Source organism: Pseudonaja textilis, chromosome 2 (assembly GCF_049901715.1).
Source record: "Pseudonaja textilis isolate UNSWEBS1 chromosome 2, rPseTex1.2, whole genome shotgun sequence".
Lineage (NCBI taxonomy): Eukaryota > Metazoa > Chordata > Lepidosauria > Squamata > Elapidae > Pseudonaja > Pseudonaja textilis.
In genome coordinates this window covers 254,551,230-254,575,330 of record NC_141991.1, presented here as the reverse complement: position 1 = coordinate 254,575,330, position 24,101 = coordinate 254,551,230, and the positions used below count along the sequence as shown (strand labels likewise).

The 24,101-nt window shown below is 46.6% G+C and overlaps 1 protein-coding gene across 1 annotated transcript in view; it reads left to right on the top strand.

Annotated features, from left to right (window-relative positions):
* NOL6 (nucleolar protein 6) overlaps positions 1-24,101 on the top strand; it is an 80,398-nt gene that overhangs the window by 8,004 nt on the left and 48,293 nt on the right. The window contains 12 exon segments of the mRNA XM_087923228.1: positions 1,610-1,789; positions 4,919-5,087; positions 6,304-6,438; positions 10,285-10,448; positions 11,601-11,721; positions 13,826-13,884; positions 15,814-15,915; positions 18,232-18,348; positions 19,863-19,958; positions 21,128-21,250; positions 23,691-23,715; positions 23,718-23,838. Of these exon segments, the coding sequence (XP_087779354.1) occupies positions 1,610-1,789; positions 4,919-5,087; positions 6,304-6,438; positions 10,285-10,448; positions 11,601-11,721; positions 13,826-13,884; positions 15,814-15,915; positions 18,232-18,348; positions 19,863-19,958; positions 21,128-21,250; positions 23,691-23,715; positions 23,718-23,838 (1,412 nt within the window).

Sequence of the window (24,101 nt, the reverse complement as noted above, 5' to 3'; positions counted from 1 at the left end):
GACCTTGTCGGCCATCTAGCCCAACCCCCCCTGCCCAAGCAGGAGACCCTACACCATTTCTGACAGAGGGGGGTCCAATCTCTTCTTGAAAGTCTCAAGTGATGATGCTCCCACAACTTCTGAGGGCAACTTCTGTTCCATCGGTTGATGGTTCTCACTGTCAGAAAGTTTCTCCTAATTTCCAGGTTAAATCTCTCCTTGTTCAATTTCCAACCATTATTCCTTGTCTGGCCTTCGGGTGCCTTGGAGAATAGCTTGGACCCCCTTCCTCCTCTCTGGGGCAGCCCCTTAAATATTGGAAGACTGTTATCCTGTCTCACCTGGTCCTTCTCTTCCCTAGACTAGCCAGGCCCAGTTCCTGCAACCGTTCTTCATGTGTTTTAGTCTCCAGTCCCCTCATCATCCTGGTTGCTCTTCTCTGCACTCAAACATCTTTTTTTATAGTGGGGTGATCAAAACTGGATGCAGTACTCTAGGTGTGGTCTTACTAAGGCTTTATAGAGTGATGTTAGTACCTCCCTTGATCTCGATTGTATCCCTCTGTTAATACAATTTAGGATTGCATTAGCTTTTTTGGCTGCTGCTGCACACGGCTGGCTCCTATTTAGCTGGTTGTCCACTAAGACTCCAAGATCCCTCTCCCAGTTCCTGCTGTTGAGCCTGGTTTCTCCCAGTCTATATGTCTACGTTTGGTTTTTCAATAATAGTCCCAGGAAGCTTCAGCGTTTTTCAGTCTTGACGAAGGGGTTCCTAAGAGCAACCCTCGGATCTAGAGACCAAGGTCTACAGAAAATAATGAACAGGGACAGCTGCCATGTTCTCCTGAGATGATGAGATCCTGGAAAGAGTGCAGAGAAGAGCAACCAAGATGGTTGGAGTGGATGGAGGTTAAATCATATCATGAATGCTTGAGGGAACTAGTCTATCGAAGGGAAGGATTTGGCGGGCACTTCTGCTTCCTGAGGGGTTTTCACAGAGAAGAAGGGGGTCAACCTCTCCTCTCAAGGCACCTGAGAGGCAGGATAAGAAGCAATGAATGGAAACTCCTCAAGACCAGCAGAGATTTGTAGCTGAATTGTGGTCGTTACGTCAAGGACTACCTGTATTTTGGGGGATTCTTCAGTTGGGACCGCCTGGGACCTCTCCCACAGAATCTCAGCCTGGTCCTGATTCAAGGATAAAAGGGTAGTGTCAACTCCTAAAATATTTCTCTGGTCTTTTTAGAGTTTGCCAACCGTAAGAGAGCGGGGAGCAGTGCAACAGCTTGGAAATCGAAAGCGCATTCCATAAATAGTTTTTCAAAGATAGTAACTAGGCGACAGAAGTTTCTGCCCCGCAAATATCTAACTGGAGAGCCTGATTGAGGACTCTGGGCTATGGATGTGTCCCATTGGAGAATATGAATTATGACACACCCAGGGGATGGAGGGGAAAAACCAGGGTCAAGGGTGACAATGAATGATGTGTCTCAGAGTCGGCTGCACCCAGTCAGTGCCGGTCATGTTAACTCCCAATAAATCCTTTTGAAGTTTGGCTCGAGACTCATGATTTAAATAGGGGTGAATGCCGGAATCCTGACAGGTGAATTCTACATTTTTTTTTTTTCCAGATCACCGACCAGTCCTGGCTCCCCACAGGAGTGAAAGTCCCTATCCTGCAGCTTCCTTTCAAGGTGAAAGGGAAGTTCCACTTTCTGCCCCCAGTGGAGGTGAACGTGGTAGGGAGTTACCTGCTTGGCACCTGCATCAAGCCAGACGTGAACGTGGATGTGGCAGTGATTATGCCCAAGGTGAGTGGTCCCGGGCAGGCATGAAGGTTCCCTTTTAATTTTATTATTCATATTTATTTTTAACCTCTCTTTATTATTTTTTGGTAAAGAACTCCAGGTGACAGACATACCAGCGCTCCTGGTTCTACCTGTTTTCCCCACGTTAACAATCTGATGGGGGAGAATGGGCTGAGAGGGGGCTTTCGTGCCTAAGGCAGAACTAGAACTCACCGTCTCCTGGTGATTGGTCCAAAGTCCACTAGGCGCCTTTCATGCCTAAGATGAAACTAGAACTCACCGTCTCCTGGTGATTGGCCCAAAGTCACCCAGGTGGCTTTCATGCCTAAGGCGGAACTAGAACTCACCGCTTCCTGGTGATTGGCCCAAAGTCAGCCACCTGGCTTTCATGCCTAAGGCGGAACTAGAACTGACCGTCTCCTGGTGATTGGCCCAAAGTCACCCACATGGCTTTCATGCCTAAGGCGAACTAGAACTGACCGTCTCCTGGTGATTGGCCCAAAGTCACCCAGGTGGCTTTCATGCCTAAGGCGGAACTAGAACTCACCATCTCCTGGTGAGAGGCTCAAAGTCACCCAGGTGGCTTTCATGCCTAAGGCGGAACTAGAACTGACCGTCTCCTGGTGATTGGCCCAAAGTCACCCAGGTGGCTTTCATGCCTAAGGCGGAACTAGAACTCACCGCCTCCTGTCGATCGGTCCAAAGTCACCCAGCTGGCTTTCATGCCTAAGGCGGAACTAGAACTCACCGTCTCCTGGTGATTGGCCCAAAGTCACCCAGGTGGCTTTCATGCCTAAGGCGGGACTAGAACTCTCCGCCTCCTGTTGATTGGCCCAAAGTCACCCAGCTGGCTTTCATGCCAAAGGCGGAACTAGAACTTACCCTCTCCTGGTGATTGGCCCAAAGTCACCCAGCTGGCTTTCATGCCTAAGGCGGAACTAGAATTCACCGTCTCCTGGTGATTGGCCCAAAGTCACCCAGCTGGCTTTCATGCCTAAGGCAGAACTAGAACTCACCATCTCCTGGTGAGAGGCCCAAAGTCACCCACCTGGCTTTCTTGCCTAAGGCGGAACTAGAATTCACCATCTCCTGGTGATTGGCCCAAAGTCACCCACCTGGCTTTCATGCCTAAGGCGGAACTAGAATTCACCGTCTCCTGGTGATTGGCCCAAAGTCACCCAGCTGGCTTTCATGCCTAAGGCAGAACTAGAACTCACCGTCTCCTGGTGATTGGCCCAAAGTCAGCCACCTGGCTTTCATGCCTAAGGCGGAACTAGAACTGACCGTCTCCTGGTGATTGGCCCAAAGTCACCCAGGTGGCTTTCATGCCTAAGGCGGAACTAGAACTGACCGTCTCCTGGTGATTGGCCCAAAGTCACCCAGGTGGCTTTCATGCCTAAGGCGGAACTAGAACTCACCGTCTCCTGGTGATTGGCCCAAAGTCAGCCACCTGGCTTTCATGCCTAAGGCGGAACTAGAACTGACCGTCTCCTGTTGATTGGCCCAAAGTCACCCAGCCAGCTTTCATGCCTAAGGCAAGACTAGAACTGACCGTCTCCTAGTGATTGGCCCAAAGTCACCCAGGTGGCTTTCATGCCTAAGGCGGAACTAGAACTGACCGTCTCCTGGTGATTGGCCCAAAGTCACCCAGCTGGCTTTCATGCCTAAGGTAGAACTAGAACTCACCATCTCCTGGTGATTGGCCCAAAGTCACCCACCTGGCTTTCATGCCTAAGGCGGAACTAGAATTCACCGTCTCCTGGTGATTGGCCCAAAGTCAGCCACCTGGCTTTCATGCCTAAGGCGGAACTAGAACTGACCGTCTCCTGTTGATTGGCCCAAAGTCACCCAGCCAGCTTTCATGCCTAAGGCAAGACTAGAACTGACCGTCTCCTAGTGATTGGCCCAAAGTCACCCAGGTGGCTTTCATGCCTAAGGCGGAACTAGAACTGACCGTCTCCTGGTGATTGGCCCAAAGTCACCCAGCTGGCTTTCATGCCTAAGGTAGAACTAGAACTCACCATCTCCTGGTGATTGGCCCAAAGTCACCCACCTGGCTTTCATGCCTAAGGCGGAACTAGAATTCACCGTCTCCTGGTGATTGGCCCAAAGTCACCCAGCTGGCTTTCATGCCTAAGGCAGAACTAGAACTCACCATCTCCTGGTGAGTGGCCCAAAGTCACCCACCTGGCTTTCATGCCTAAGGCGGAACTAGAACTGACCGTCTCCTGTTGATTGGCCCAAAGTCACCCAGCCAGCTTTCATGCCTAAGGCAAGACTAGAACTGACCGTCTCCTAGTGATTGGCCCAAAGTCACCCAGGTGGCTTTCATGCCTAAGGCGGAACTAGAACTGACCGTCTCCTGGTGATTGGCCCAAAGTCACCCAGCTGGCTTTCATGCCTAAGGTAGAACTAGAACTCACCATCTCCTGGTGATTGGCCCAAAGTCACCCACCTGGCTTTCATGCCTAAGGCGAACTAGAATTCACCGCCTCCTGGTGATTGGCCCAAAGTCACCCAGCTGGCTTTCATGCCTAAGGCAGAACTAGAACTCACCATCTCCTGGTGAGAGGCCCAAAGTCACCCAGGTGGCTTTCATGCCTAAGGCGGAACTAGAACTCACTGTCTCCTGGTGATTGGCCCAAAGTCACCCAGCTGGCTTTCATGCCTAAGGTGGAACTAGAACTCACCATCTCCCGGCGAGAGGCTCAAAGTCACCCAGCCGGTTTTCATGCCTAAGGCGGAACTAGAACTCACCATCTCCTGGTGAGTGGCCCAAAGTCACCTAGCCTGTTTTGCATGCCTAAGGCACGATTAGAACTCACGGTCTCCTGGTGATGGGCCTAAAGTCACTCAACTGCCTTTGAGGCCAAGGTGGGTGCTAGAACTCACCGTCTCCTGATTTCTAGCTTGGCGCCTTCCCCATCAGACCCAAGGGATAGTCAGAGGGTTAATAACATTGGGAAGACGCTGAGCACGTGAAGAGTTCTTTCTCGTGCTCGTTGGTGTTCTGTTCTCCCGGCCGCGCTTCTGCAAAGCCCGCTTAGTGAATGTCTTGCTTAGCAACATACGCCCGGGCTCAACTGAGGTCATAGGTCGAGGACCCCCCGAAAACGGCTTTTGTCTTGTCAGGAAGGGTTCCAAGAGAAGGACAACCTCAACCAGCGCTACCACCGCAAGAGGGCCCTCTACCTGGCCCACCTGGCCCAACACCTGGCTGAGACGAACCGCTTTGGGAGCGTGGCCTTTGGCTACCAGAATGGCAACCATTTGAAGCCCGTTGTGCTCCTCCAGCCACAAGGTAAGCTGGGGGGGGGGAGAGGAAGGATTTTGCGCACGTGGTTAAAAATGGGGGAGTAAGAGAACTGTGGAGTGGAGGAAGCAGGCAGAGAAGAGGTTTTGCTGTCATCTTCCAGGACTCCTTGTTACTTCCTTTCTTTCTCTCCAACACTTCCGACCCTTCCTTCCTTCCCTTCCCTTCCGACTCTCCCTTCTTTCTTGTCTCCTTCCTTCCCTTCCCTTCTGAGCCCTCCCTCCCTCCCCTTCTGACTCTCTCTCCTTCCTCTCTTCCTTCCTTCCCTTTTCCTCCCTCCCCTCCCTCTCCCTTCCCTTCTGAACCTTTCCTCTCTCTCTTCCCCTCCCTCCCTCCCTCCCCTTCTGACTCTCCCTTCTTGTCTCCTTCCTTCCTCCTTCCCCCCCTCCCTCCCTTCCCCTTCTGACTCTCTCTCTCCCTTCCTCTCTTTCCTTCCCTTCCCTTTCCTCCCTCCCTCCCTTTCCCTTCCCTTCTGAGCCTTCCCTCCCTCCAGTTTCTGACTCTCTCCTTCTTGTCTCTTTCCTTCCCTCCCATTCCTTTCACTTCCCCCAACTCTCCGTCCCTCCCTCCCTCATCATTTCCTTCTGACTCTGTTTTTGTCTCCCACTCCCTTCCCTCTCTTCCTTCCTCCCTCCCTCCCTCCCTCCCTCCTCCCTTTCCTTCCTTCCTTCCTTCCTTCCTTCCTTCCTTCCTTCCTTCCTTCCTTCCTTCCTTCCTTCCTTCCTTCCTTCCTTCCTTCCTTCCTTCTTCCTCCCTCCCTCCCTTCCTTCTTCCTCCTTCCCTTACCACTCTCTTCCTTCTTGTCTCCTTGTCTCCTTCCTCCCTCTCCCTCCCTCCCCCCCATCCATCCATCCTTCTTCCTCAGCCTGCCAGGCCCCCATCCAAGTGCTAACCAGGGCCCCTCCTGCTTAGCTTCTGAGACTTCGTGACCTCCTTTCTGCTCTTCCCACCATTGTGCCCGATTCCCACCTTTTTGGAGGTTTTTTGAAAGGCTTATTTCAAAATAAAGGCCAAAGCCAAACAGACAGGACTCTGATTGCATCTCTCTCTCTCTCTCTCTCTCTCTCTCTCTGTTTGTATGTAACAACAAGTCATTTTGGACAATGTCCACGTTGCTAATTTTCCCTTTTTCTTCTCTTCTCCCTTCTTTTCCTCCCCATCCACCTGGGTGTGTGTGTGTGTGTGTGTGTGTGTGTGGCTGCAGGGAAGGATGCAAAGATGGTGAGAGTCCGCCTCCATGCCTGCCCCGCGCCTGGCGTCTTCCGGCCTGTCCGTTTGCACCCCAGCAAAAACAACGTCCGGACTGCTTGGTTCACGGAGAAGGACTCACCCGGGACAGGTAAACTGCGAAGACGTTCAGCTGGCGTTCCCCAACCATGGCCGCGTTCAAACGCGTGGACTCCAACTCCCAGAATTCTGCCTGGGGAATTCTGGGAAATGAAGTCCACATGTGTCATGCCCCTACTCTGAGGGAGAGGAGGAGCAGCCGACAGAGTGGAAGTGTGGCTCCGGAGGTTGTGGAGGAGGCTGGGGAAGGGCAGAGGCCGGCTGGGCAGTCAGAGGAGGACCCAGGCCCATCCCCTCTCCATCCTAGGGCACGCAGGGAGGAGAGGATAAGAGAGAGACTGGTCTACGGGGGGAGGAGAGGGCCTTGATCCTCTTCATGGGCTGCAGCTGTGACAATTGAATAAGAGTACAGACCTGAGTACAAGCGAACTCTGAAAACAAAGCATGGAAATATCTCTAGTTGATGGTTCCTCTCAGAGTTTTGTGTCCTTCCCAATGAGTGTTATCTGTGGATGTCCTCCAGCCCTTATCTTGCCTAGTTTGTGTTGCTTTTTCCCTTCTTCCTGTAACTGTGTGGGAGGTTTTTTTTGTCTTCCGTCAAAGATATTCGGAGCTTGGAAGCAAAGTGAAGGAACAAAAGGGGCTTCACCTGTTTTCTGTGACTGTTTGTTTTGTATCCCACCCTGGGTCATCACAACACGTCTTACAGTTGTCGTGGTTGGGAAATGGTCAGTGAAGGTATTAGATTGGCTTTAAAGCGAGACAGGAGTCTTCTTCTAAAACAAGGGTCTTCAAACTTGGCAACTTTAAGACTTGTGGACTTCAACTCCCCTCCTCCAGTCATGTTAGCTCAGGAATTCTGGGAGTTTTTTTTAAAAAAAAATACTTTATTTTATTTTATACAAACATTCTGTGATGACCCGGGGCGTGGCAAAAAGCAACACAGTCAGATCATCAGCAGGAGTTCCTTTATTAGCTCCAACTTTGCCCCCAATGTGCTGGTTATCTTCTGGGCTGGAGAAAAACTCTCCCAGGAACAGCCTCTGGCTGCAGAGAATCAAGTCCAAAACATGGTCAACACAAACTGTAACTTAAAGTCCAAACAAGGCAAAATGAGGTAAGTAGTCCCAATGTGTAGGTAGTCCCAATTCCCAATGTGAAGGCAAGGCAATAACTCAACACGGTTGGGAAGATGCCAGTAACACAGATAACCAAAGTCAACACAAGATAAACTCACATTTGTTCCATGCGAACGCAGCTCTCAGCTGGCATCTCTTTTAAACTCTCATTCCCAGCTGTGGCTCATGAAGGGAATCGGGGCCCTTTCCTCCCCCATAAGCCATGCAACCCCCGTTGCTCCCTTTTCTGTTCCTCCCTGCTTGCCCTAAGATGATGAAGGGGTGGGCCTGGGTTTTCCTCTGAACTCCCTCTCCCTTGTTCTATCTCTTCCCTGCTCTGCCCAGCCGGACTTTGCCCTTCCCCGGTTTCCTCCCCAGCCAACGGAGCCACATTCCCGCTCCCTGTTGGCTGTTCAGCTTCCTCCTCGGATTCAGACTCCAATGGGCATGATATATTCCAGCTTTCATTTAAAACGTGTGTTGTCTGGGTACAAATACCTTGTGCAATAACCATTACAATTAATACATATTCATTGCTATTATATCATTATTCTATTCTTCATACTGCTACACACAATGTGTCTAATTATGATAACAATTCTTAGCACATTTAATTTCTTATTCTCACGTTTACTTTTTTTTTGGTGATCTTCTTAAATTTTCTAACGTCCATTTTTTATTCTCCAGCCATTGATAGAACAATTCTCATACCATATAATATTCAGTTTGTTCCTTCTCTTCAATTTCAAGCATTAGCCTGTTCATTTCTGCACATACTAATATTTTCCTGCTCATTTCTCATCTGTCGAAAACTTTTCCCTTTTCCAATTTTGTGTGAGCACAATTCTAGCCGCGGTCAATACATGAATGATTTAAGTATAGCTTTTCTTTTTTACTATATATCTCAGGTGCAATCCCCAACAGAAATATTTCCGGTTTTAAATCACGCGGTGCGACCCCCATGCATGCGCGGCAGATACCTGACAGTCAGCTGGCGGGGGGCACACGTGCACGCCCAGTAGGGCTTTTCCGGGCGACCTCTCATGTTCCAGCAGACATGGCTCTGTGTGCCACCTCTGGCACGCGTGCCACAGGTTCGCCATCACAATTGCCCTATGCAATTTCAGACAAATGGCTGTCCAATCTTTTCTTCAAAACCTCCAGTGATAGAGCACCCACAACTTCTGGTGGCAGGCTGTTCCACTGGTTCATTGTCTTCTCACTGTCAGGAAATTTCTCCCTAGTTCCAGGTTGCTTCTCTCCTTGGTTAGTAATTGGTTTGCAGGCCCTTGCTTGTTGCTCCAGCTAAAATAGAATTCTATATAGAACAGAATAGAATTCTTTTATTGGCCAGGTGTGGTGGACACACAAGGAATTTGTCTTGGTGCAAATACTTTCAGTATACGTAAAAGAAAAGATACATTCGTCAAGAATCATAGGTACAACACTTATAGTCATAGGGTACAATAAGCCATCAATTCAGATAGAGAGATAGATAAAGAAAAAGGAAGGAAGAAAAGAAAAATAGAATTCTTTATTGGCCAAGTATGATTGGACACACAGAGAATTTGTCTTTGGTGCAATTTGTCTCAGTGTACATAAAAGAAGAGATACATTCATCAAGAGTCAAGAATCATCAAGTACAACACTTAATGATAGTCATAGGGTACAATAAGCAATCAAATCAGAGAGAGAGAGAGAGAGAGAGAGAGAGAGAGAGAGAAGAAAGAAAGAAAGAAAGAAAGAAAGAAAGAAAGAAAGAAAGAAAGAGAATGAATAGATTTCTTTATTGGCCAGGTGTGATTGGACATACAAGGAATTTGTCTTTGGAGCATAAGCTTTCAGTGTACATAAAAGAAAAGATACATTCGCAAGAGTCAAGAATCATCAGGTACAACTCAATGATAGTCATAGGGTACAATAAGCAATCAAATCAGATAGAGAGAACGAAAGAGAAAGAAAGAAAGAAAGAAAGAAAGAAAGAAAGAAAGAAAGAAAGAAAGAAAGAAAGAAAGAAAGAAAAAAAGAAAGAAAGGAAAAATAGAGTTTTTTATTGGCCAAGTGTGATTGGACATACAAGGAATTTGTCTTGGTGCAAATGCTCTCAGTGTACATAAAGGAAAAGATACATTTGTCAAGAGTCAAGAATCATCAGGTACAACACTTAATGATAGTCATAGGGTACAATGAGCAATCAAATCAGAGAGAGAGAGAGAGAGAGAGAGAGAAAGAGAAGAGAAAGAAAGAAGAAAGAAAGAATAGAGTTATTTATTGGCCAAGTGTGATTGGACATACAAAGAATTTGTCTTTGGTGCATAAGCTTTCAGTATACATAAAAGAAAAGGTGTATTCATCAAGAATCATTAGGTACAACTCTTAATAATAGTTATAGGGTACAATAAGCAATCAAATCATACTAGGAAACAGTCAATATAAATCATAAGGATACAAGCGACAAAGTTACAGTCATATAGTCACAAATGGGAGAGGATGGGTGATAAGGAGTGATGAGAAGTTTAATAGTAATAGTAGTACAGACTTTGTAAATAGTTGGACAGTGTTGAGGGAATTATTTGTTTAGCAGAGTGATGGCGTTCGGAGAAAAGCTCTCCTTGGGTCTAGTTGTTCTGGTGTGCAGGGCTCTATCGCGTCATTTTGAGGGAAGGAGTTGAAACAGTTTATGTCCAGGATGTGAGGGGCCTGTAACAGGAAGTTGGTCCGAAGAACCCTTTTGTCGGCATCCAGGTGAGATGGTCCTCAGCCTCTTTGCTTCTTTCCAGGTGTCGCCGAGCCCCCCACTCCCCATTACAACAACTCCATTTTGTGGGACCTGGCGATGGAGACTAACCTGGTCTACCTCTCTGAGGCGGCCAGCGCCTTCCGGGGCTTCCAGGGCGGTGTGGCCCTCCTCAAAGTTTGGCTCCGGCAGCGAGAGCTTCATCAGGTAAACTGGTGGACTGGTTGAAATGGGTCAAAGCACAGAAGCTCTTTTGAGGTTTCTGTCAAGGATTGAAACTATAGCAGCTACTTGTCTCTTTGTTTCAACTCGCCGTTTGTGTGTCTGTGTGTGGGGGGGAAAGAGGTGTTGCTTTTGAATGGGTTAAATCAGAGGTGTGCAGTCCTTGGTGCTTGCTGAGCTTGGGTGATTTTTTGCAGGCGTTTCATGACCAAAGTAGGTAACGTCATCAGTGCTGGAAGGGAGTGGGATTTTGCTCTCTTGTTTATATAGAAGCGATTTGACCTAGAGTACTGCATCCAGTTTCAGTCACCACGTTATAAAAAAGATGTTGAGACTCTAGAAAAAGTACAGAGAAGAGCAACCAGGATGATGAGGGGACTGGAGGTTAAAACATATGAAGAACGGTTACAGGAACTGGGCCTGGCTAGTCTAGGGAAGAGAAGGACCAGGGGAGACATGATAGCGGTCTTCCAATATTTGAGGGGCTGCCCAAGAGAGGAGGAAGTGGGTCAAGCTATTTTCTAAAGCACTTTTGAAGGCCAGACAAGGAATAATGGATGGAAACTGACCAAGGAGAGATTCAACCTGGAAATAAGGAGGAATTTTCTGACAGAACAATCCATCCATGGAACAGAAGTTGCCCTTGGAAATTGTGGGAGCATCATCGCTGGAAACTTTCAAGAAGAGATTGGACTGTAATCTGTCAGAAATGGTGTAGGGTCTCAAGCTTGGGCAGGGGGTTGGACTAGATGACCTACAAGGTCCCTCCCAACTCTGATTATCTGTTACCTGACCTGTCTCCACTCCCCTTAAGCACTGATGACGTGTCCTAGTTGGGTGATGAAATGTCCGCAAGCAAGCAAGCAAAATCGGAGAGCACTGCGGACCGCACATATCTCTACTCTTTCCACCAGAAGGAAGAATTTGTAGGCAGGGAGAAAAGGGAAGGTGTGACCTGCGTGTCGAAAGCTGAGATCGGTTTGTGGTTCTGTGCAAAGAAGTGCAAACGATGCACGAGCATTAGGTGGCATTAAGTTTTTTTTTGTTTTAATCAAGATTATGAGCCCTGTGTGTTTTGGGCTGTGGACGGAAGGTATGCGTTTGTGTTAACTTTTCACTTCCTTCACCATTTCCCAGGGTCTGGGATGTTTCAACGGCTTCATGGCCTCCATGCTGGTGGGATACCTCCTGGCCACCCACAAGATCAGCAAAATGATGAGTGCATATCAGGTGCTGCGAAACGCCCTCCATTTCTTAGGTAAGTTGCTCCGACAAGGATAGAACGTGCTTTGCTTCCAGCACTGGCCCATGCGCAGTTTGTCCATATAAACCGTCCTCAGAGCTGCAGCCCAGGAAGGGAATCAGGGCCCCTTCCTCCCTCGTAGACCACGCCATTCACGTTTCTCCCTTAACCTCTCCTCCCTGCATGACCTAGGATGAAGAGGGGATGGGCCTGGGTCTTCCTCTGAATGCCCAGCCAGCCTCTCCCCTTCCCCAGCTTCCTCCACAACCTCCAGAGCCACACTTCCACTCCCCGTTTGTCCTCTCCCTCAGAGTCAGACTCCCAACAGAGGCATGACACAGTGAGGAGGTTGTGGAGGAACGTGGGCCAGTCCTGAAGTCTGGGGAAGGCTCTGATGAGGGCTCTGCCTCAGAGGCAGAGATGGGTCCAGGGCTGTCCGACAGTTAATCAGCTGCCTTCGGAGTCGGAGATCAGTGAGGCAGAAGAACAGCTGGAGCCTGTTCCCAGTGTGCGCATGCACAGAGCTGCCGGGAGAAGGGAACAGCTGAGGAACAAAGGCCGACTTGGGAGTAAAGCTACAGTGGATGGTGAATAAAAGAGGAGCGAAAGGGGAGTGGGGCTTTCCAGGAGACAATTTAGTTCATGCTTGCTAAGTATTGTGGCACCTGAAAGATACTGGCCTGGCGCCTCTCCAAGCCTGATAAAGGTCTGTAATTGGGAGCTATCTTGAAAGACGGTTGGCCGGGACTTTGCTGGAAAGGAAATACTTTGTAAATGAACTAAAAAGGGTTTATCGGGAGGAGGACTCAGCTTTGTGCTGTTGGGGAAGCCTCGGTCAGAAGAGTTGGGCCGAACTTTAGATGGAATCTGTGTGGGAGGGAGGGAGGGAGGGATGGAGAAAGGAATTGGGGGTTTTTTTTATTATTGTTTTCCCTTCTGAAGAATTCTCTCTGTGAAGGAAAGGGAGCGTGCAATTTTTCTGAAGTGCTAAAATGCTAGGTGTAAGATATGCAGCAAGGAGGCACTTAAATGGAAGGATAAAGGAGCTACGCCGAATCCAGAGAAGCAATTCCTTTGGCAGATGTATATTCCCTTCCCATCCCGTCTTTTTTCCTTCCCTCCCTCCTCTGATCCCTTCCCTTCCTGCCTTTTCTCCTTCCCTCCCTCCTCCCTTCTCTCTCTCTCCTCCAATCTCATCATTTTTCCTTCCCTTCTCTGAGTTTCCTCCTCCTTTCCTTTCCTTTCCTTTCCTTTCCTTTCCTTTCCTTTCCTTTCCTTTCCTTCCCTTCCCTTCCCTTCCTTTCCTTTCCTTTCCTTTCCTTTCCTTTCCTTTTCCTTCCTTCCTTCCTTCCTTCCTTCCTTCCTTCCTTCCTTCCTTCCTCCCTCCCTCCCTTCCCTTCCCTTCCCTTTCCTTCCCTTCCTTCCTTCCTTCCTTCCTTCCTTCCTTCCTCCTGCTTGAGCAATTTGAGTTTCCTGAGTTGGCACAGAAAGAACATTGTTGTGCTTTTTTGATGCCATTTTTGATGTTAGGTTTCCATTTTAGGCCATGTGATATAGTAGAACCTAGAAATTTGAAGGTCTCCACTGTTGATACGGTGTTGTCTAGTATTGTAAGAGGTGGTAGTGTGGGAGGGTTTCTTCTAAAGTCTACCGCCATTTCTACGGTTTTGAGTGTGTTCAGTTCCAGATTGTTCCGGTTGCACCACGAGGCAAGTTGTATAACCTCCCGCCTGTGTCCGGATTCGTCAAATTCATGGCAACTGACTCATGGCGGTTGCAGTGTCCCGGGGTCACTTATCCAACTTTTGCGACTTTTGGATAAACAAAGTCAGTTGGGGAAGCCAGATTCACTTAAAGACCCCGTGACTAAATTAACAACCGAAGCGATTGACTTAACAACGGTGGCAAGAAAAGTCGTAAAATGGGAGAAAGCTGACTTAACGAATGTCTGGCTTAGCAACAGATATTTGTTGTAAGTCAAGGACTACCTGGAACTGCCTGCTTTTTTTATATCGCCCTTTAACTTGTGATCTCTGTTGTGGACGGACGTAAGTCGAAAACTACCTGTAGGATGGGGGACTCCAAAGTGATTAATTCCCTTTTTCTTCTTCCTTCCCAGCTACTACTGATCTTACTACAACTGGAATCAGCCTCTCAAAAGACAGAGAACCCAGCCTGGTAAGAGAGACCTCTGAATTATTTACCGATGGATTCAGCTGGAGATGGAGGATCACATTTTAAGCTTATTATGTAAAAAAAGTAAAAATGTTGATTATGTAAAAAAGATGTTGAGACTGTAGAAAGACCGTAGAGAAGAGCAACAGAGAGGATTAGGGGACTGGAGGCTAAAACATGTAAAGAATGGCTGCTGGAATTGGGTATGTCTAGTGTGGTGAAAAGAAGGATTAAGGGGGAATGTGATAGTGGTCTTCCAATATTTGAGGGGCTGCCCCAAAGAAGAGGGGCTCAAATTATTCTCCAAAGCCCCAGAAGGCAGAATAAGAAGCAACAGATGGAAACTCATCAAGGAGAGAAGTAACTTAGAACTAAGGAGGAATTTCCTGACAGTGAGAACAATTAATCAGTGGAACAATTTGCCTCCAGAGGTTGTGGATGCTCCAACACGGGAAGTTTTCAAAGAAGAGATTGGATAACCATTTGTCTGAAATCGTATAAGGTTTCCTGCCTAGGCAGGGGGTTGGGCTAGAAGACCTCCAAGGTCCCTTCTACCTATTCTGCTATTCTATATTCTATTCTGTTCCATTCCATTCCATATTTTCTTTCCTATTCCATTTCTATTCCATTTCTATTCTATTCCATTCCATTCCATTCCATTCCATTCCATTCCATTCCATTCCTATTCTATTCTATTCTATTCTATTCTATTCTATTCTATTCTATTCTATTCCTATTCTATTCTATTCCATTCCATTCCATTCCTATTCCATTCTTCATTCAGTTCTATTCTATTTCTATTCCTATTCTATTTCTATTCTTTTCTGATTCTATTCTATTCCATTCCATTCCTGTTCTGTTCTGTTCTGTTCCGTTCCATTCCATTCCTATTCCATCCCATCCCATCCCATCCCATCCCATCCCATCCCATCCCATCCCATCCCATCCCATCCCATCCCATCCCATCCCATCCCATCCCATCCCATCCCATCCCATTCTATTCTATTCTATTCTATTCTATTCTATTCTATTCTATTCTATTCCATTCCATTCCATTCCTATTCCTATTCCTATTCCTATTCCTATTCCTATTCTATTCTTCATTCAGTTCTATTCTATTTCTATTCCTATTCTATTTCTATTCTTTTCTGATTCTATTCCATTCTATTCCATTCCATTCCATTCCTGTTCTGTTCTGTTCCGTTCCATTCCATTCCTATTCCTATCCCATCCCATCCCATCCCATCCCATCCTATTCTATTCTATTCTATTCTATTCTATTCTATTCTATTCTATTCTATTCTATTCTAGAAGCAACGGATGGAAACTAATCCAGGAGAAAAGCAATCAATTCTACTCTATTCTTCATTAGGGTGAGAATCTCCCTATTGAATAGGGAGCGAGCTGATGTGGGAGACCTAATGGTATTGTAGTTAAAGTATGTTACGGACGGGGGAAAAAAATATCAACTTTTTCTGTCATCTTGGAAGCATCTGGAATAACCTGGGCTTGGAAGAGTCCGTTGGGCCTGACCGTTGTCGGCTGAAATCAGAAATACTATTATCAACTTTTCCTCGAATTCAGAGATTGAATCTTAATCTGATTTTTTTAAAAAAAACTGCACCAGTGATATTCATCATGAAGATATTAAATCAGGGTGTCCAACCTTGTAACTTTAAGACTTGTGGACTTCAACTCCCAGAATTCCTCAGCCAGCTTTGCTGGCTGAGGAATTCTGGGAGTTGAAGTCCACAAGTCTTAAAGTTGCCAAGGTTGGACACCCCTGTATTAAATGAAGGGTAGTCCTTTGCCTCTCCACCTCTGTTTGAGCGTGTGAGCGTGAGATGCAGCTCCTCTTGGATGGTAGCTTGGCTCCCTGGAAGCTGCTACTCACGTTTTAATTGATTTTTGCAATCTTGATTTTCTTCTTAGCCTTCCCTGACGGACTTCCACCAGGCCTTCCAAGTGGTGTTTGTAGACTCTTCTGGACTGGTGAACCTGTGTGCGGATATGACTGCTAACACTTACAAGCAGGTAAAGGTGGGAGGAGTGAAGTTACTCCTGGAGCAGGCTAGCAGGGAGTAGCAGCTGCTAAGCAGAGAGGAGAGTTTGAAGGACCCCACACAATCTGTTTGAATTCACGAGGTTGGATCCCATCCCGAACTGAACTAGATCTGTGCATAGTTGGTCCACAGCTTACCACCACAACATTTCTGTTGCTAAACAAGGCCGTTTCTCCCCATTTTACGACCTTTTCTCACCACCGCTGTTAAGTGAAATCCTGCCGTGGTTAAGTTAGACACATGGTTTTTAAGTGAATCTGGCTTCCCGGGTTGTCTTGGCTTGTCAGAAGGTCGCAAAAGGAGGAATCGCAGTGACTTTGGAACACAGCCACAGTCATAAGTATGAACCTATCATGCCCCTGTCGGAGTCTGAATCCAAGGAGGAAGATGAACAGCCAACGGGGTGGGAGAGTGGCTCCGTTGGCTGTGGAGGAAACTGGGGAAGGGCAAAGTCTGGCTGGGCAGAGCAGGGGAGAGGTAGAACAAGGGAGAGAGGGTTCAGAGAAAGACCTGGGCCCACCCCTCTTCATCTCTTCATTTATACAATTGCAAAGTCCAGTGTCGAAAAAGAGAGGTCAGTAAACTTACAAATATCAGTCCAGGAATATATCTCCTCACAGTAGAGATATGAAGAAGTCAAACTCCTCTCTTCCTTCAGCAATTCAGCAGTAGGGAAACACGCAGTTAACAAACCATCAATCCATGCAATCCAGTAATTGTCAGGAATCATCAACAATCCATCAGATTCTCTTGCTCCCTCTTATAGTGGTTTCACATTGCACCCAAAATTACATGCTTTGCAGTTTAAAGTGACACACACTTAAACTTACTATCATAGTTTATATATATTATTTTACCCAAACTATGTTAGGTAACCTTGTTATTCCTAACACTATTTTTGCCATATTTTGGGGCTGTTTTCAGGCCATTTGGGAAGTTGTTTTCTGGCTGTTTTTGGAGCCCCAAACAGCCCAAAACAATGGTCTGAAAATGGCCCCCAAAAGGCCTGGAAACAGCCTGGAAACCAGACTGTTTTGGGGGCATTGTCAGGCCAGTTTTCAGGCCATTTTCCAGTGCTCCAGCACCCATGAAGACCAGCTGGCCTGGAGCGCATGTGTGCCAGAAACCAGAAGAGCAGCTGGCAACGGTGCGTGTGCCCAGTGAGAGGGTTCTTGCATGCCACCTGTGGCATGTGTGCCATAAGCTCGCCATCACAGGGCTGGTCTCTCTTTGAGTTGCGCCAACAGATCCTGGAAAGCCGGCCCAAGGAAAGAAGAGCCAGCTATTCTGGTTCCTAATGATGACTTCCAAGACCGTGAGATGCCTTTAGAGCAGAGGTGGTCTTCAGCCGGTTCTGACTGGTTCTGGAGAACCAGTAGCGGAAATGTTGAGAGAACCGGCCAATGCCACCTCTGACGGGCCCCACCAACCCCATCTCTTCTCCGCCTCCCATTGAGTCCCAGCTGATTGGCTGGGTCTTCTTTGGTTGCCCTGCACAGGAGAACGGAGCTGGAAAGCAGGTTAATGTTCTGACCCAAACCTTGTTCCAAGGAGACAAACATGAAACAGAGGCAACAGTCAAACCTTTTAATGATTCTTTACAAATTCCGTTCCTTCCTGGTTAAAAGGCTGTTTCAAATTGTCTCTGCTAAGAACGAGCCTTGCCAAAGTGGCTCAAGGCTGCCAAGAACACCAGATAAAGTTGCCAAGAAATAATTCAAACACAAACGAGTCTCCAAACACAAATGAAAAGAGTCCGAATGTCTACAAGGCTTGAGTGCAAAACTTATTTGCTTCCTGCAAAGGACTCCGGTTTCTCAGCTGGCTTTTATCTTCTCAGGGAGGGGCCATTCCCTTGCAGCCTTACTCCCGAGTCACCCATGCTGCTGCAGCTGCTCTTTCCTACGCGTGCTGAGCACGGGCTCCTCGGGGGCCTCTTCCTCACTGCTGCCAGCTTCCACAACCTCCAAAGGCAGCACCCCACTCCCTGATGGTCCTGGCCCCGTCCCTGCCTCACACGCAGGCCCCTCATCCTAGACCTCAGCCGTCCGCACCTGCTGCCGGCGAACCACAACAGTTAGTGGGGTGGGGAGTTAGGGGATGGAGATTTTGCAGTGTCCTTCCCCTCCCGTGGTCATCAAGCCACGCCCGCCAAGCCAAGCCACGCCCACAGAACCGGTAGTAAAAAAATAAATCGAATCTCGCCACCGCTTCAGAGGTAATGAAGAGCCACGAAGCCTGATCCCTGGAAACACGCTCACGCGTAGGTGGTTCTCTTCCTCCTTAGGTCCAGTTTGAGGCCAGGCAGTCGATGGAGATTCTGGATGACAAAAGGGTGGATGGCTTTCAGCTGCTCTTCATGACCCAGAAGCCGCTTGTCCGGACTTTCGATCACGTGTTTCAGTAGGTTGTTTTCAAAAGGAGGGAGGGAGGGAGGGAGGGAGGGATGGGTTTTGGTTGGTACCAAGGCAGGATGCGGGTTAAAAAGGAGTTTGGTCTCTATCCTTCCACCATTTTTTAAAAAACAAACAAACAAAACAAACCTACGTTTCTAGTCCACACTGTTGGAGAAAAGTTTTCGAAGGGCTTGCAGGGTTTGAAAGACGGGGAAGGGAAGCACAGAGTAATTGAAAGGTAGGTAGGTAGGTAGATAGATAGATAGATAGATAGATAGATAGATAGATATTGATAGAGATGAGAGATAGAAAGCTAGATAGATTAAGAGATTAGCTATGAGAGATTAGATAGATCATGTCTTCCATTCTGAAGACTTGAGGATTTCAACTCCCAGATTTCCTCAGTCAGCAAAGCTGGCTGAGGAATTCTGGGAGTTGAAGTCCACAACGATTGATAGATTAGATGATAGATCGATAGATACTGATAGAGATGAGAGATAGAAAGCTAGATAGATAAACAGCTATGAGAGATAGAGATACTGTAGTTAGAGGTAGAGGAGATATATATACATACATACATACGTACATATATACATACTATAGTTAGAAGTAGAGGAGAGAGAGAGATGTTAGAGAGAGTGTAGTTAAAGGTAGAGGATAGACAGAGGGAGATAGAGGTAAATAGATACTGTAGTTAAAGGTAGACTGTATAGAGAGAGGGGAGGAGGGAGGGAGAGATACTGTACTTAGATGTAGGGGATAGACAGACATAGCTAGACTGGTGAAAGGTATGTAGGTAGGAAGTTAGAGATGGATGGATGAATATATAGATAAAGATGTCAAGCCCGAAATTGACATATAGGTGGTCATTTTATTTAGCATTATATATTTCTTTTTTTTCTTTCTGTTTGCTGGTTATGGGGGGAGGGGTTTCGGGTTTGCCACATTCTTAATGTGGGAGGAGTGGAGATAGAGTTGTTTAGGCTAGGTGGTTCTTCTTCCCATGGGAACAAAAGCTGACCCTGCTGAGACCTGGAGGTGGAGATTGATGACATCAGAAAATATTGATTTACTTCTATTGGGGAATGTGACTTTTAGGAGCTGTTTCAAACTTCCAATATTATGTGGTGTAATTTCGGGTTGTGTCAGATCCGGAATTGCAATAGACTTTGCCTATTTGATGCTTTCCTAAATAAAAAACATTATTATGGATGAGGGGCTTTGCTCTTTTCTTTTTAAATGGGTTTCATCACTTGGAAACCTGACAAAAGAAAAAATGACGTTTTAGGAAGTGAGGGTGAAAGATAGCTAAACCTCTGAGAGGATAAATCATAGAGTAGATTCTACTTTGTGTCTCTTCCTAAAGAGGAAGGAGTCCTTAAGCCTTCTAGCAAAGGTCTTCCAAATCTTCCAAAAAGACTTGCTTAGCAAGATTAACGCTGCAGCTGCTCAAAGCGCTCATTGTCCCTGGGGCCGAGGAACTCACGTGCTCCTCCTGTCCTGCCTCCGCTTCTTCACTCAGCTTGCAGATGGAGCTGCTCATGCGTGGACGGGCGGCTGTAGTGCTCTTCCTGGCTCGTCAATGCCCCTGGCTCATCAGTTGCCTCAGACCCAACCGGTAACTTCACCAGAAGCTTACTTTCTTTACTTGCTGAAAGAACTTAATGCCCAGGATTGACCCATTTAAGGAACGGTGTGGTCCTTTAAAGACACTGTTTCCCCCCAAAATAAGTCCTACCTCCAAAAATAAGCCCTACCTGATTTTTTAAAGTGTGCACCTAATATAAGTCCTATGTCAGGGCTCTGGCATCCACCCACATTTAAATCATGAGTCTCTAGCCCAGAGTATTAGCCCGGTATGACAGGAAGTGATGAAACGGGCCTATTATTCGGCCTGCAAAGCCTGCAGAGGCTTTTTTTCAAGCCTCTGGAAGGCCGAAAAAGGCCTCAAAACAGCTGAAAATCAGCTGTGAGGCGTGCGCATGCGCGGTGAGGTAAGTTTGCCTGCGGCTTGCGTGCCGGCACAAGTGCCACGTGTGGTATGCATGCCATAGATTCGCCATCACGGGAATAGAATAACAGAGTTGGGAGGGACCTTGGAGGTCCTCTAGTCCAACTCCCTGCTTGGGCAGGAAAACCTATAACCAGTGCAGTTATCCAGCTTCTTTCAGTGACGGAGCATTCAGAACTTCTTGAAGATAAGTTGTTCCACTGATTAATTGTTAGGGGATTTCTTTTTAGTTCAGGGGTCTTCAAACTTGACAGCTGCAAGACTGGTGGACTTCAACTCCTAGAATTCCTCCTCCAGTCATGTTAGAGCTCAGGAATTCTGGGAGCTGAAGTCCACAAGTCTTAAACTTGCCAAGTTTGAAGACCCTTGCCTTGGTTAGTTTCCATCCATTACTTCTTGTCCTGTTTTCAGGTCCTTCCTCTCTCCCTTCTTTACTCTGGTGACAAGTTGTTCCGCTGGTTAATTGTCCTCACTGTCAGGAAATTCCTCCTTAGTTCTAAGTTGCTTCTCTGATGAGTTTCCATCCGTTGCTTCTTGTCCTGCCTTCAAATGCTTTGGAGAATAGGTTGACTCCGTCTTCTTTGTGGCAGCCCCTGAGATATTGGCAATGGTTGTAAGGGTGAGGACCAGCTGGGAATCACTGTTTCCAATCCCACGGAAGTTCGAACGGTCACTAAACGAATGGTTGCCATTGAAGGACTACCATGAGGTAGTGTTTAAGGCCACACTTGGAATACCGCATTCAGTTTTTTCTCTCCTCCTGTGTTTTCTTCCAGTGGTCGATTCACCAGGACCCCCCAAAGCACAAAGACATCAGTTCCTTATCCTTTGGACTCTTGCTAAATCTTGATTTTGCCAACAGTGTTTTGGAGCGAGGACCAGAAGCAGATCAAGATGAGGTGAGAACTAGGTCAGGCTGTTGATTTACCATCTCTTCTCTCAGTGTCTGTGGAGATTCTCCGTCCTCCGGGTGCTTTTTTCAAGAGGCAATTGGACTTTCTGGTTTTTCTTTGAAGACGTTTTGCTTCTCATCCAAGAAGCTTCTTCAGATGAGAAGAAGCGACACAGAGCTGAGGAAGCTTTCTTGGAGGAGAAGCAAAACGTCTTCAAAGAAAAACCCAGAAAGTCCAGTTGCCTCTTGAAAAAAAAAACAAAAAAAAGAACCTTTGGGACATCTCTCGTCTCTAGATCAAAATATTCAGCCGGTGCAATATTTGATGTGATGTGTAAGACCCGAATTATTTAATACTCGCAATACAGAGACAGGTCTGGTTCACAATTCGAAGGTTTATTAAAGAAAATACGCATTGGCAAACGGGCCGTCAAGTTCCCTTCCAAAGTGGATTGGGTACAAGAAGAGGAAAACTCCATATTTAAACAATACATTTATACCCCTGCACGGAACACGCCACGCCCAAGAGGCCCTCCGCACGCCCCTTTATTATAAGATAAGCTAAACTATAGGCTTAAGGGTCGACGTGACATTGTTTTCTGTGCCTTGGTGTCTTATCTTGTTTCACTGCTGGGCTTTAACTCCTTATTTACTTGTTGCTTTAGCCCCTGTTTTCCAAGAAGATTGTAACAATGCATCATGTACTTGTAACTGAACACATTTTGGGTTTTAGGGTGCGGGGTTTTGTATGTAACAGAAAGAGTAAAGAGGAATCTTCTAGCATAACCATGCTTAAACTACATTTAAATCCTATTATAAAGGAGTAACTATATTTTTCCCTCATTTGACCATAATAATTAGGTTATCGTCCTAGAAGGTATTTTTGAAAGAGAGATAGGGGCTTGGGTGGATATTTTGGAGACCTGGCAGCTTAGGAGGATAGAGATGGGAGAAATATACAGTCTGAATGGTGAAGATACAGAGAGAGGAGTATGTATGTATGTATGTATGTATGTATGTATGTAAATATTGTTGTTGTTGTTTTATAAAAAAAGAGCAACTTTTACCCCAAATCAGGCAAAGCAGACAGGCAGATTGAGTTGCTCACAGAATCGCAAATTCACTTAGAGATCTGTGTTTCTGCCATTGGCTAGCTGAGTCTGACCAATGGCAGAAACAAATAAGAATTGAGATGTTAAAATGAACGACAGATGATGGATAGAAAGGAATAATTTTGGTGGTCCGCAGAAAATTTTGGTGGTCCACAGAGAAATGTCACCCCCAGAGCAATCCCCCAAAGCAATTAATCCAAGCTGCACAGGAACACAAGGCTACGCTGACCACATGGCCCATCCTCCCAGCCCGCTCACTCCTTACCTGGCAAACTTGCCTGCTAAGTTGCTATTTTTCCAACCATCAGCTGTTTTGCTGTGCCGGGAGATTTAGATTAGCTAGAAAGCAGGAAATGGTTGAGTTTCTTGCTTTCTAGCTAATCTTTAGATCTTTGGCTCTGCTTTTAAACCTCCCTTAGGACTGAAGCAGTGCAGACTCAGCTAGCCAATGGCAGAAACACAGATCTCTAAGTGAATTTGCGATTCCGTGAGCAACTCAATCTGCCTGTCTGCTTTGCCTGATTTGGGGTAAAAGTTGCTCTTTTTTTAATAAAACAACAACAATATTTACATACATGGTCTGTTGTGAGTTAATTTTGTTTGCTTGCAAGCAAATTTTAGACTCAGGTAGCCGATGGCAGATAGATAGATAGATAGATAGATAGATAGATAGATAGATAGATAGATAGATAGCAGATAGATAGCAGATAGATAGCAGATAGATAGATAGATAGATAGATGATAGATAGATAGATAGATAGATCTCTGAATGATTCTGTGAGCAACTCAATCTGCCTGTCTGCTTTGCCTGATTTTGGATAAAAGTTGCTCTTTTTTAAATAAAAAATTCAATATTTATATAAATATTTATAATATTTACATACAAACCATGCCCAGCCAATCACATGACCACTAAGCCACGCCCATAAATTAGGCCATGCCCACAGAACCGGTTGTTAAGAAATTTGAATCCCACCCCTGCCTGTGAGTGTGAGTGTGAGAGAGAGAGAGAGAGGGGTGGGGTGGGAGAGAGAGGTTAGATCAGATCTCTCTCTCTCTCTCTCTCCCATCAACGTCAGCAAGCCACCTTCAGTCAAAATTCATATTAGTGGTCCCTGGGATTTAAAATGAGGAGCTTGGTGGTCCCTGAGGTCCAAAAGGTTGGAGACTGCTGGACTAGAAGACCTCTTAAGGTCCCTTCCAATTCTGCTATTCTGCTATAGTCCCCACGGAATCTCTAATTGTTAAAATACTTGAGTTGCCTTATAGTTGTCGAAAGGTAATACAAGGGGAAAAGGGGAGGAAAATAACCTCCCTGACATCTTGTTCCTGTAGGCCATGGAGTTTCGGCAATTTTGGGGGAGCGGTCGGAGCTGAGGCGTTTCCAAGATGGCGTCATCTGCGAAGCCGTTTTGTGGGACGCTGCCAACCTGTGCCAGAAACGTCTTATCCCGGAGCAAATCATACGTCATATCTTAAAGCTGTGAGTAACTAGAATAGCTCTTACCACGTGAAAGAACGTGAGGATGGGGGCGGGGGACTTATTTTGTCCGGAACGTCTTGACTTCTCACTTCGATTCCAGCCATTTGGAAATCTGAGGGGTCCTTGGTGGTCTCTGAGCTTGCTTGTTTTCTTGTAGATGTTGCATTATCCTAACTAGGTGATATCACTAGTACTGATGATGTTACCTAGTTGGGTCATGAAATGTCCACAAGAACACAACCAAGTTTGGAGAGCACTAAGAA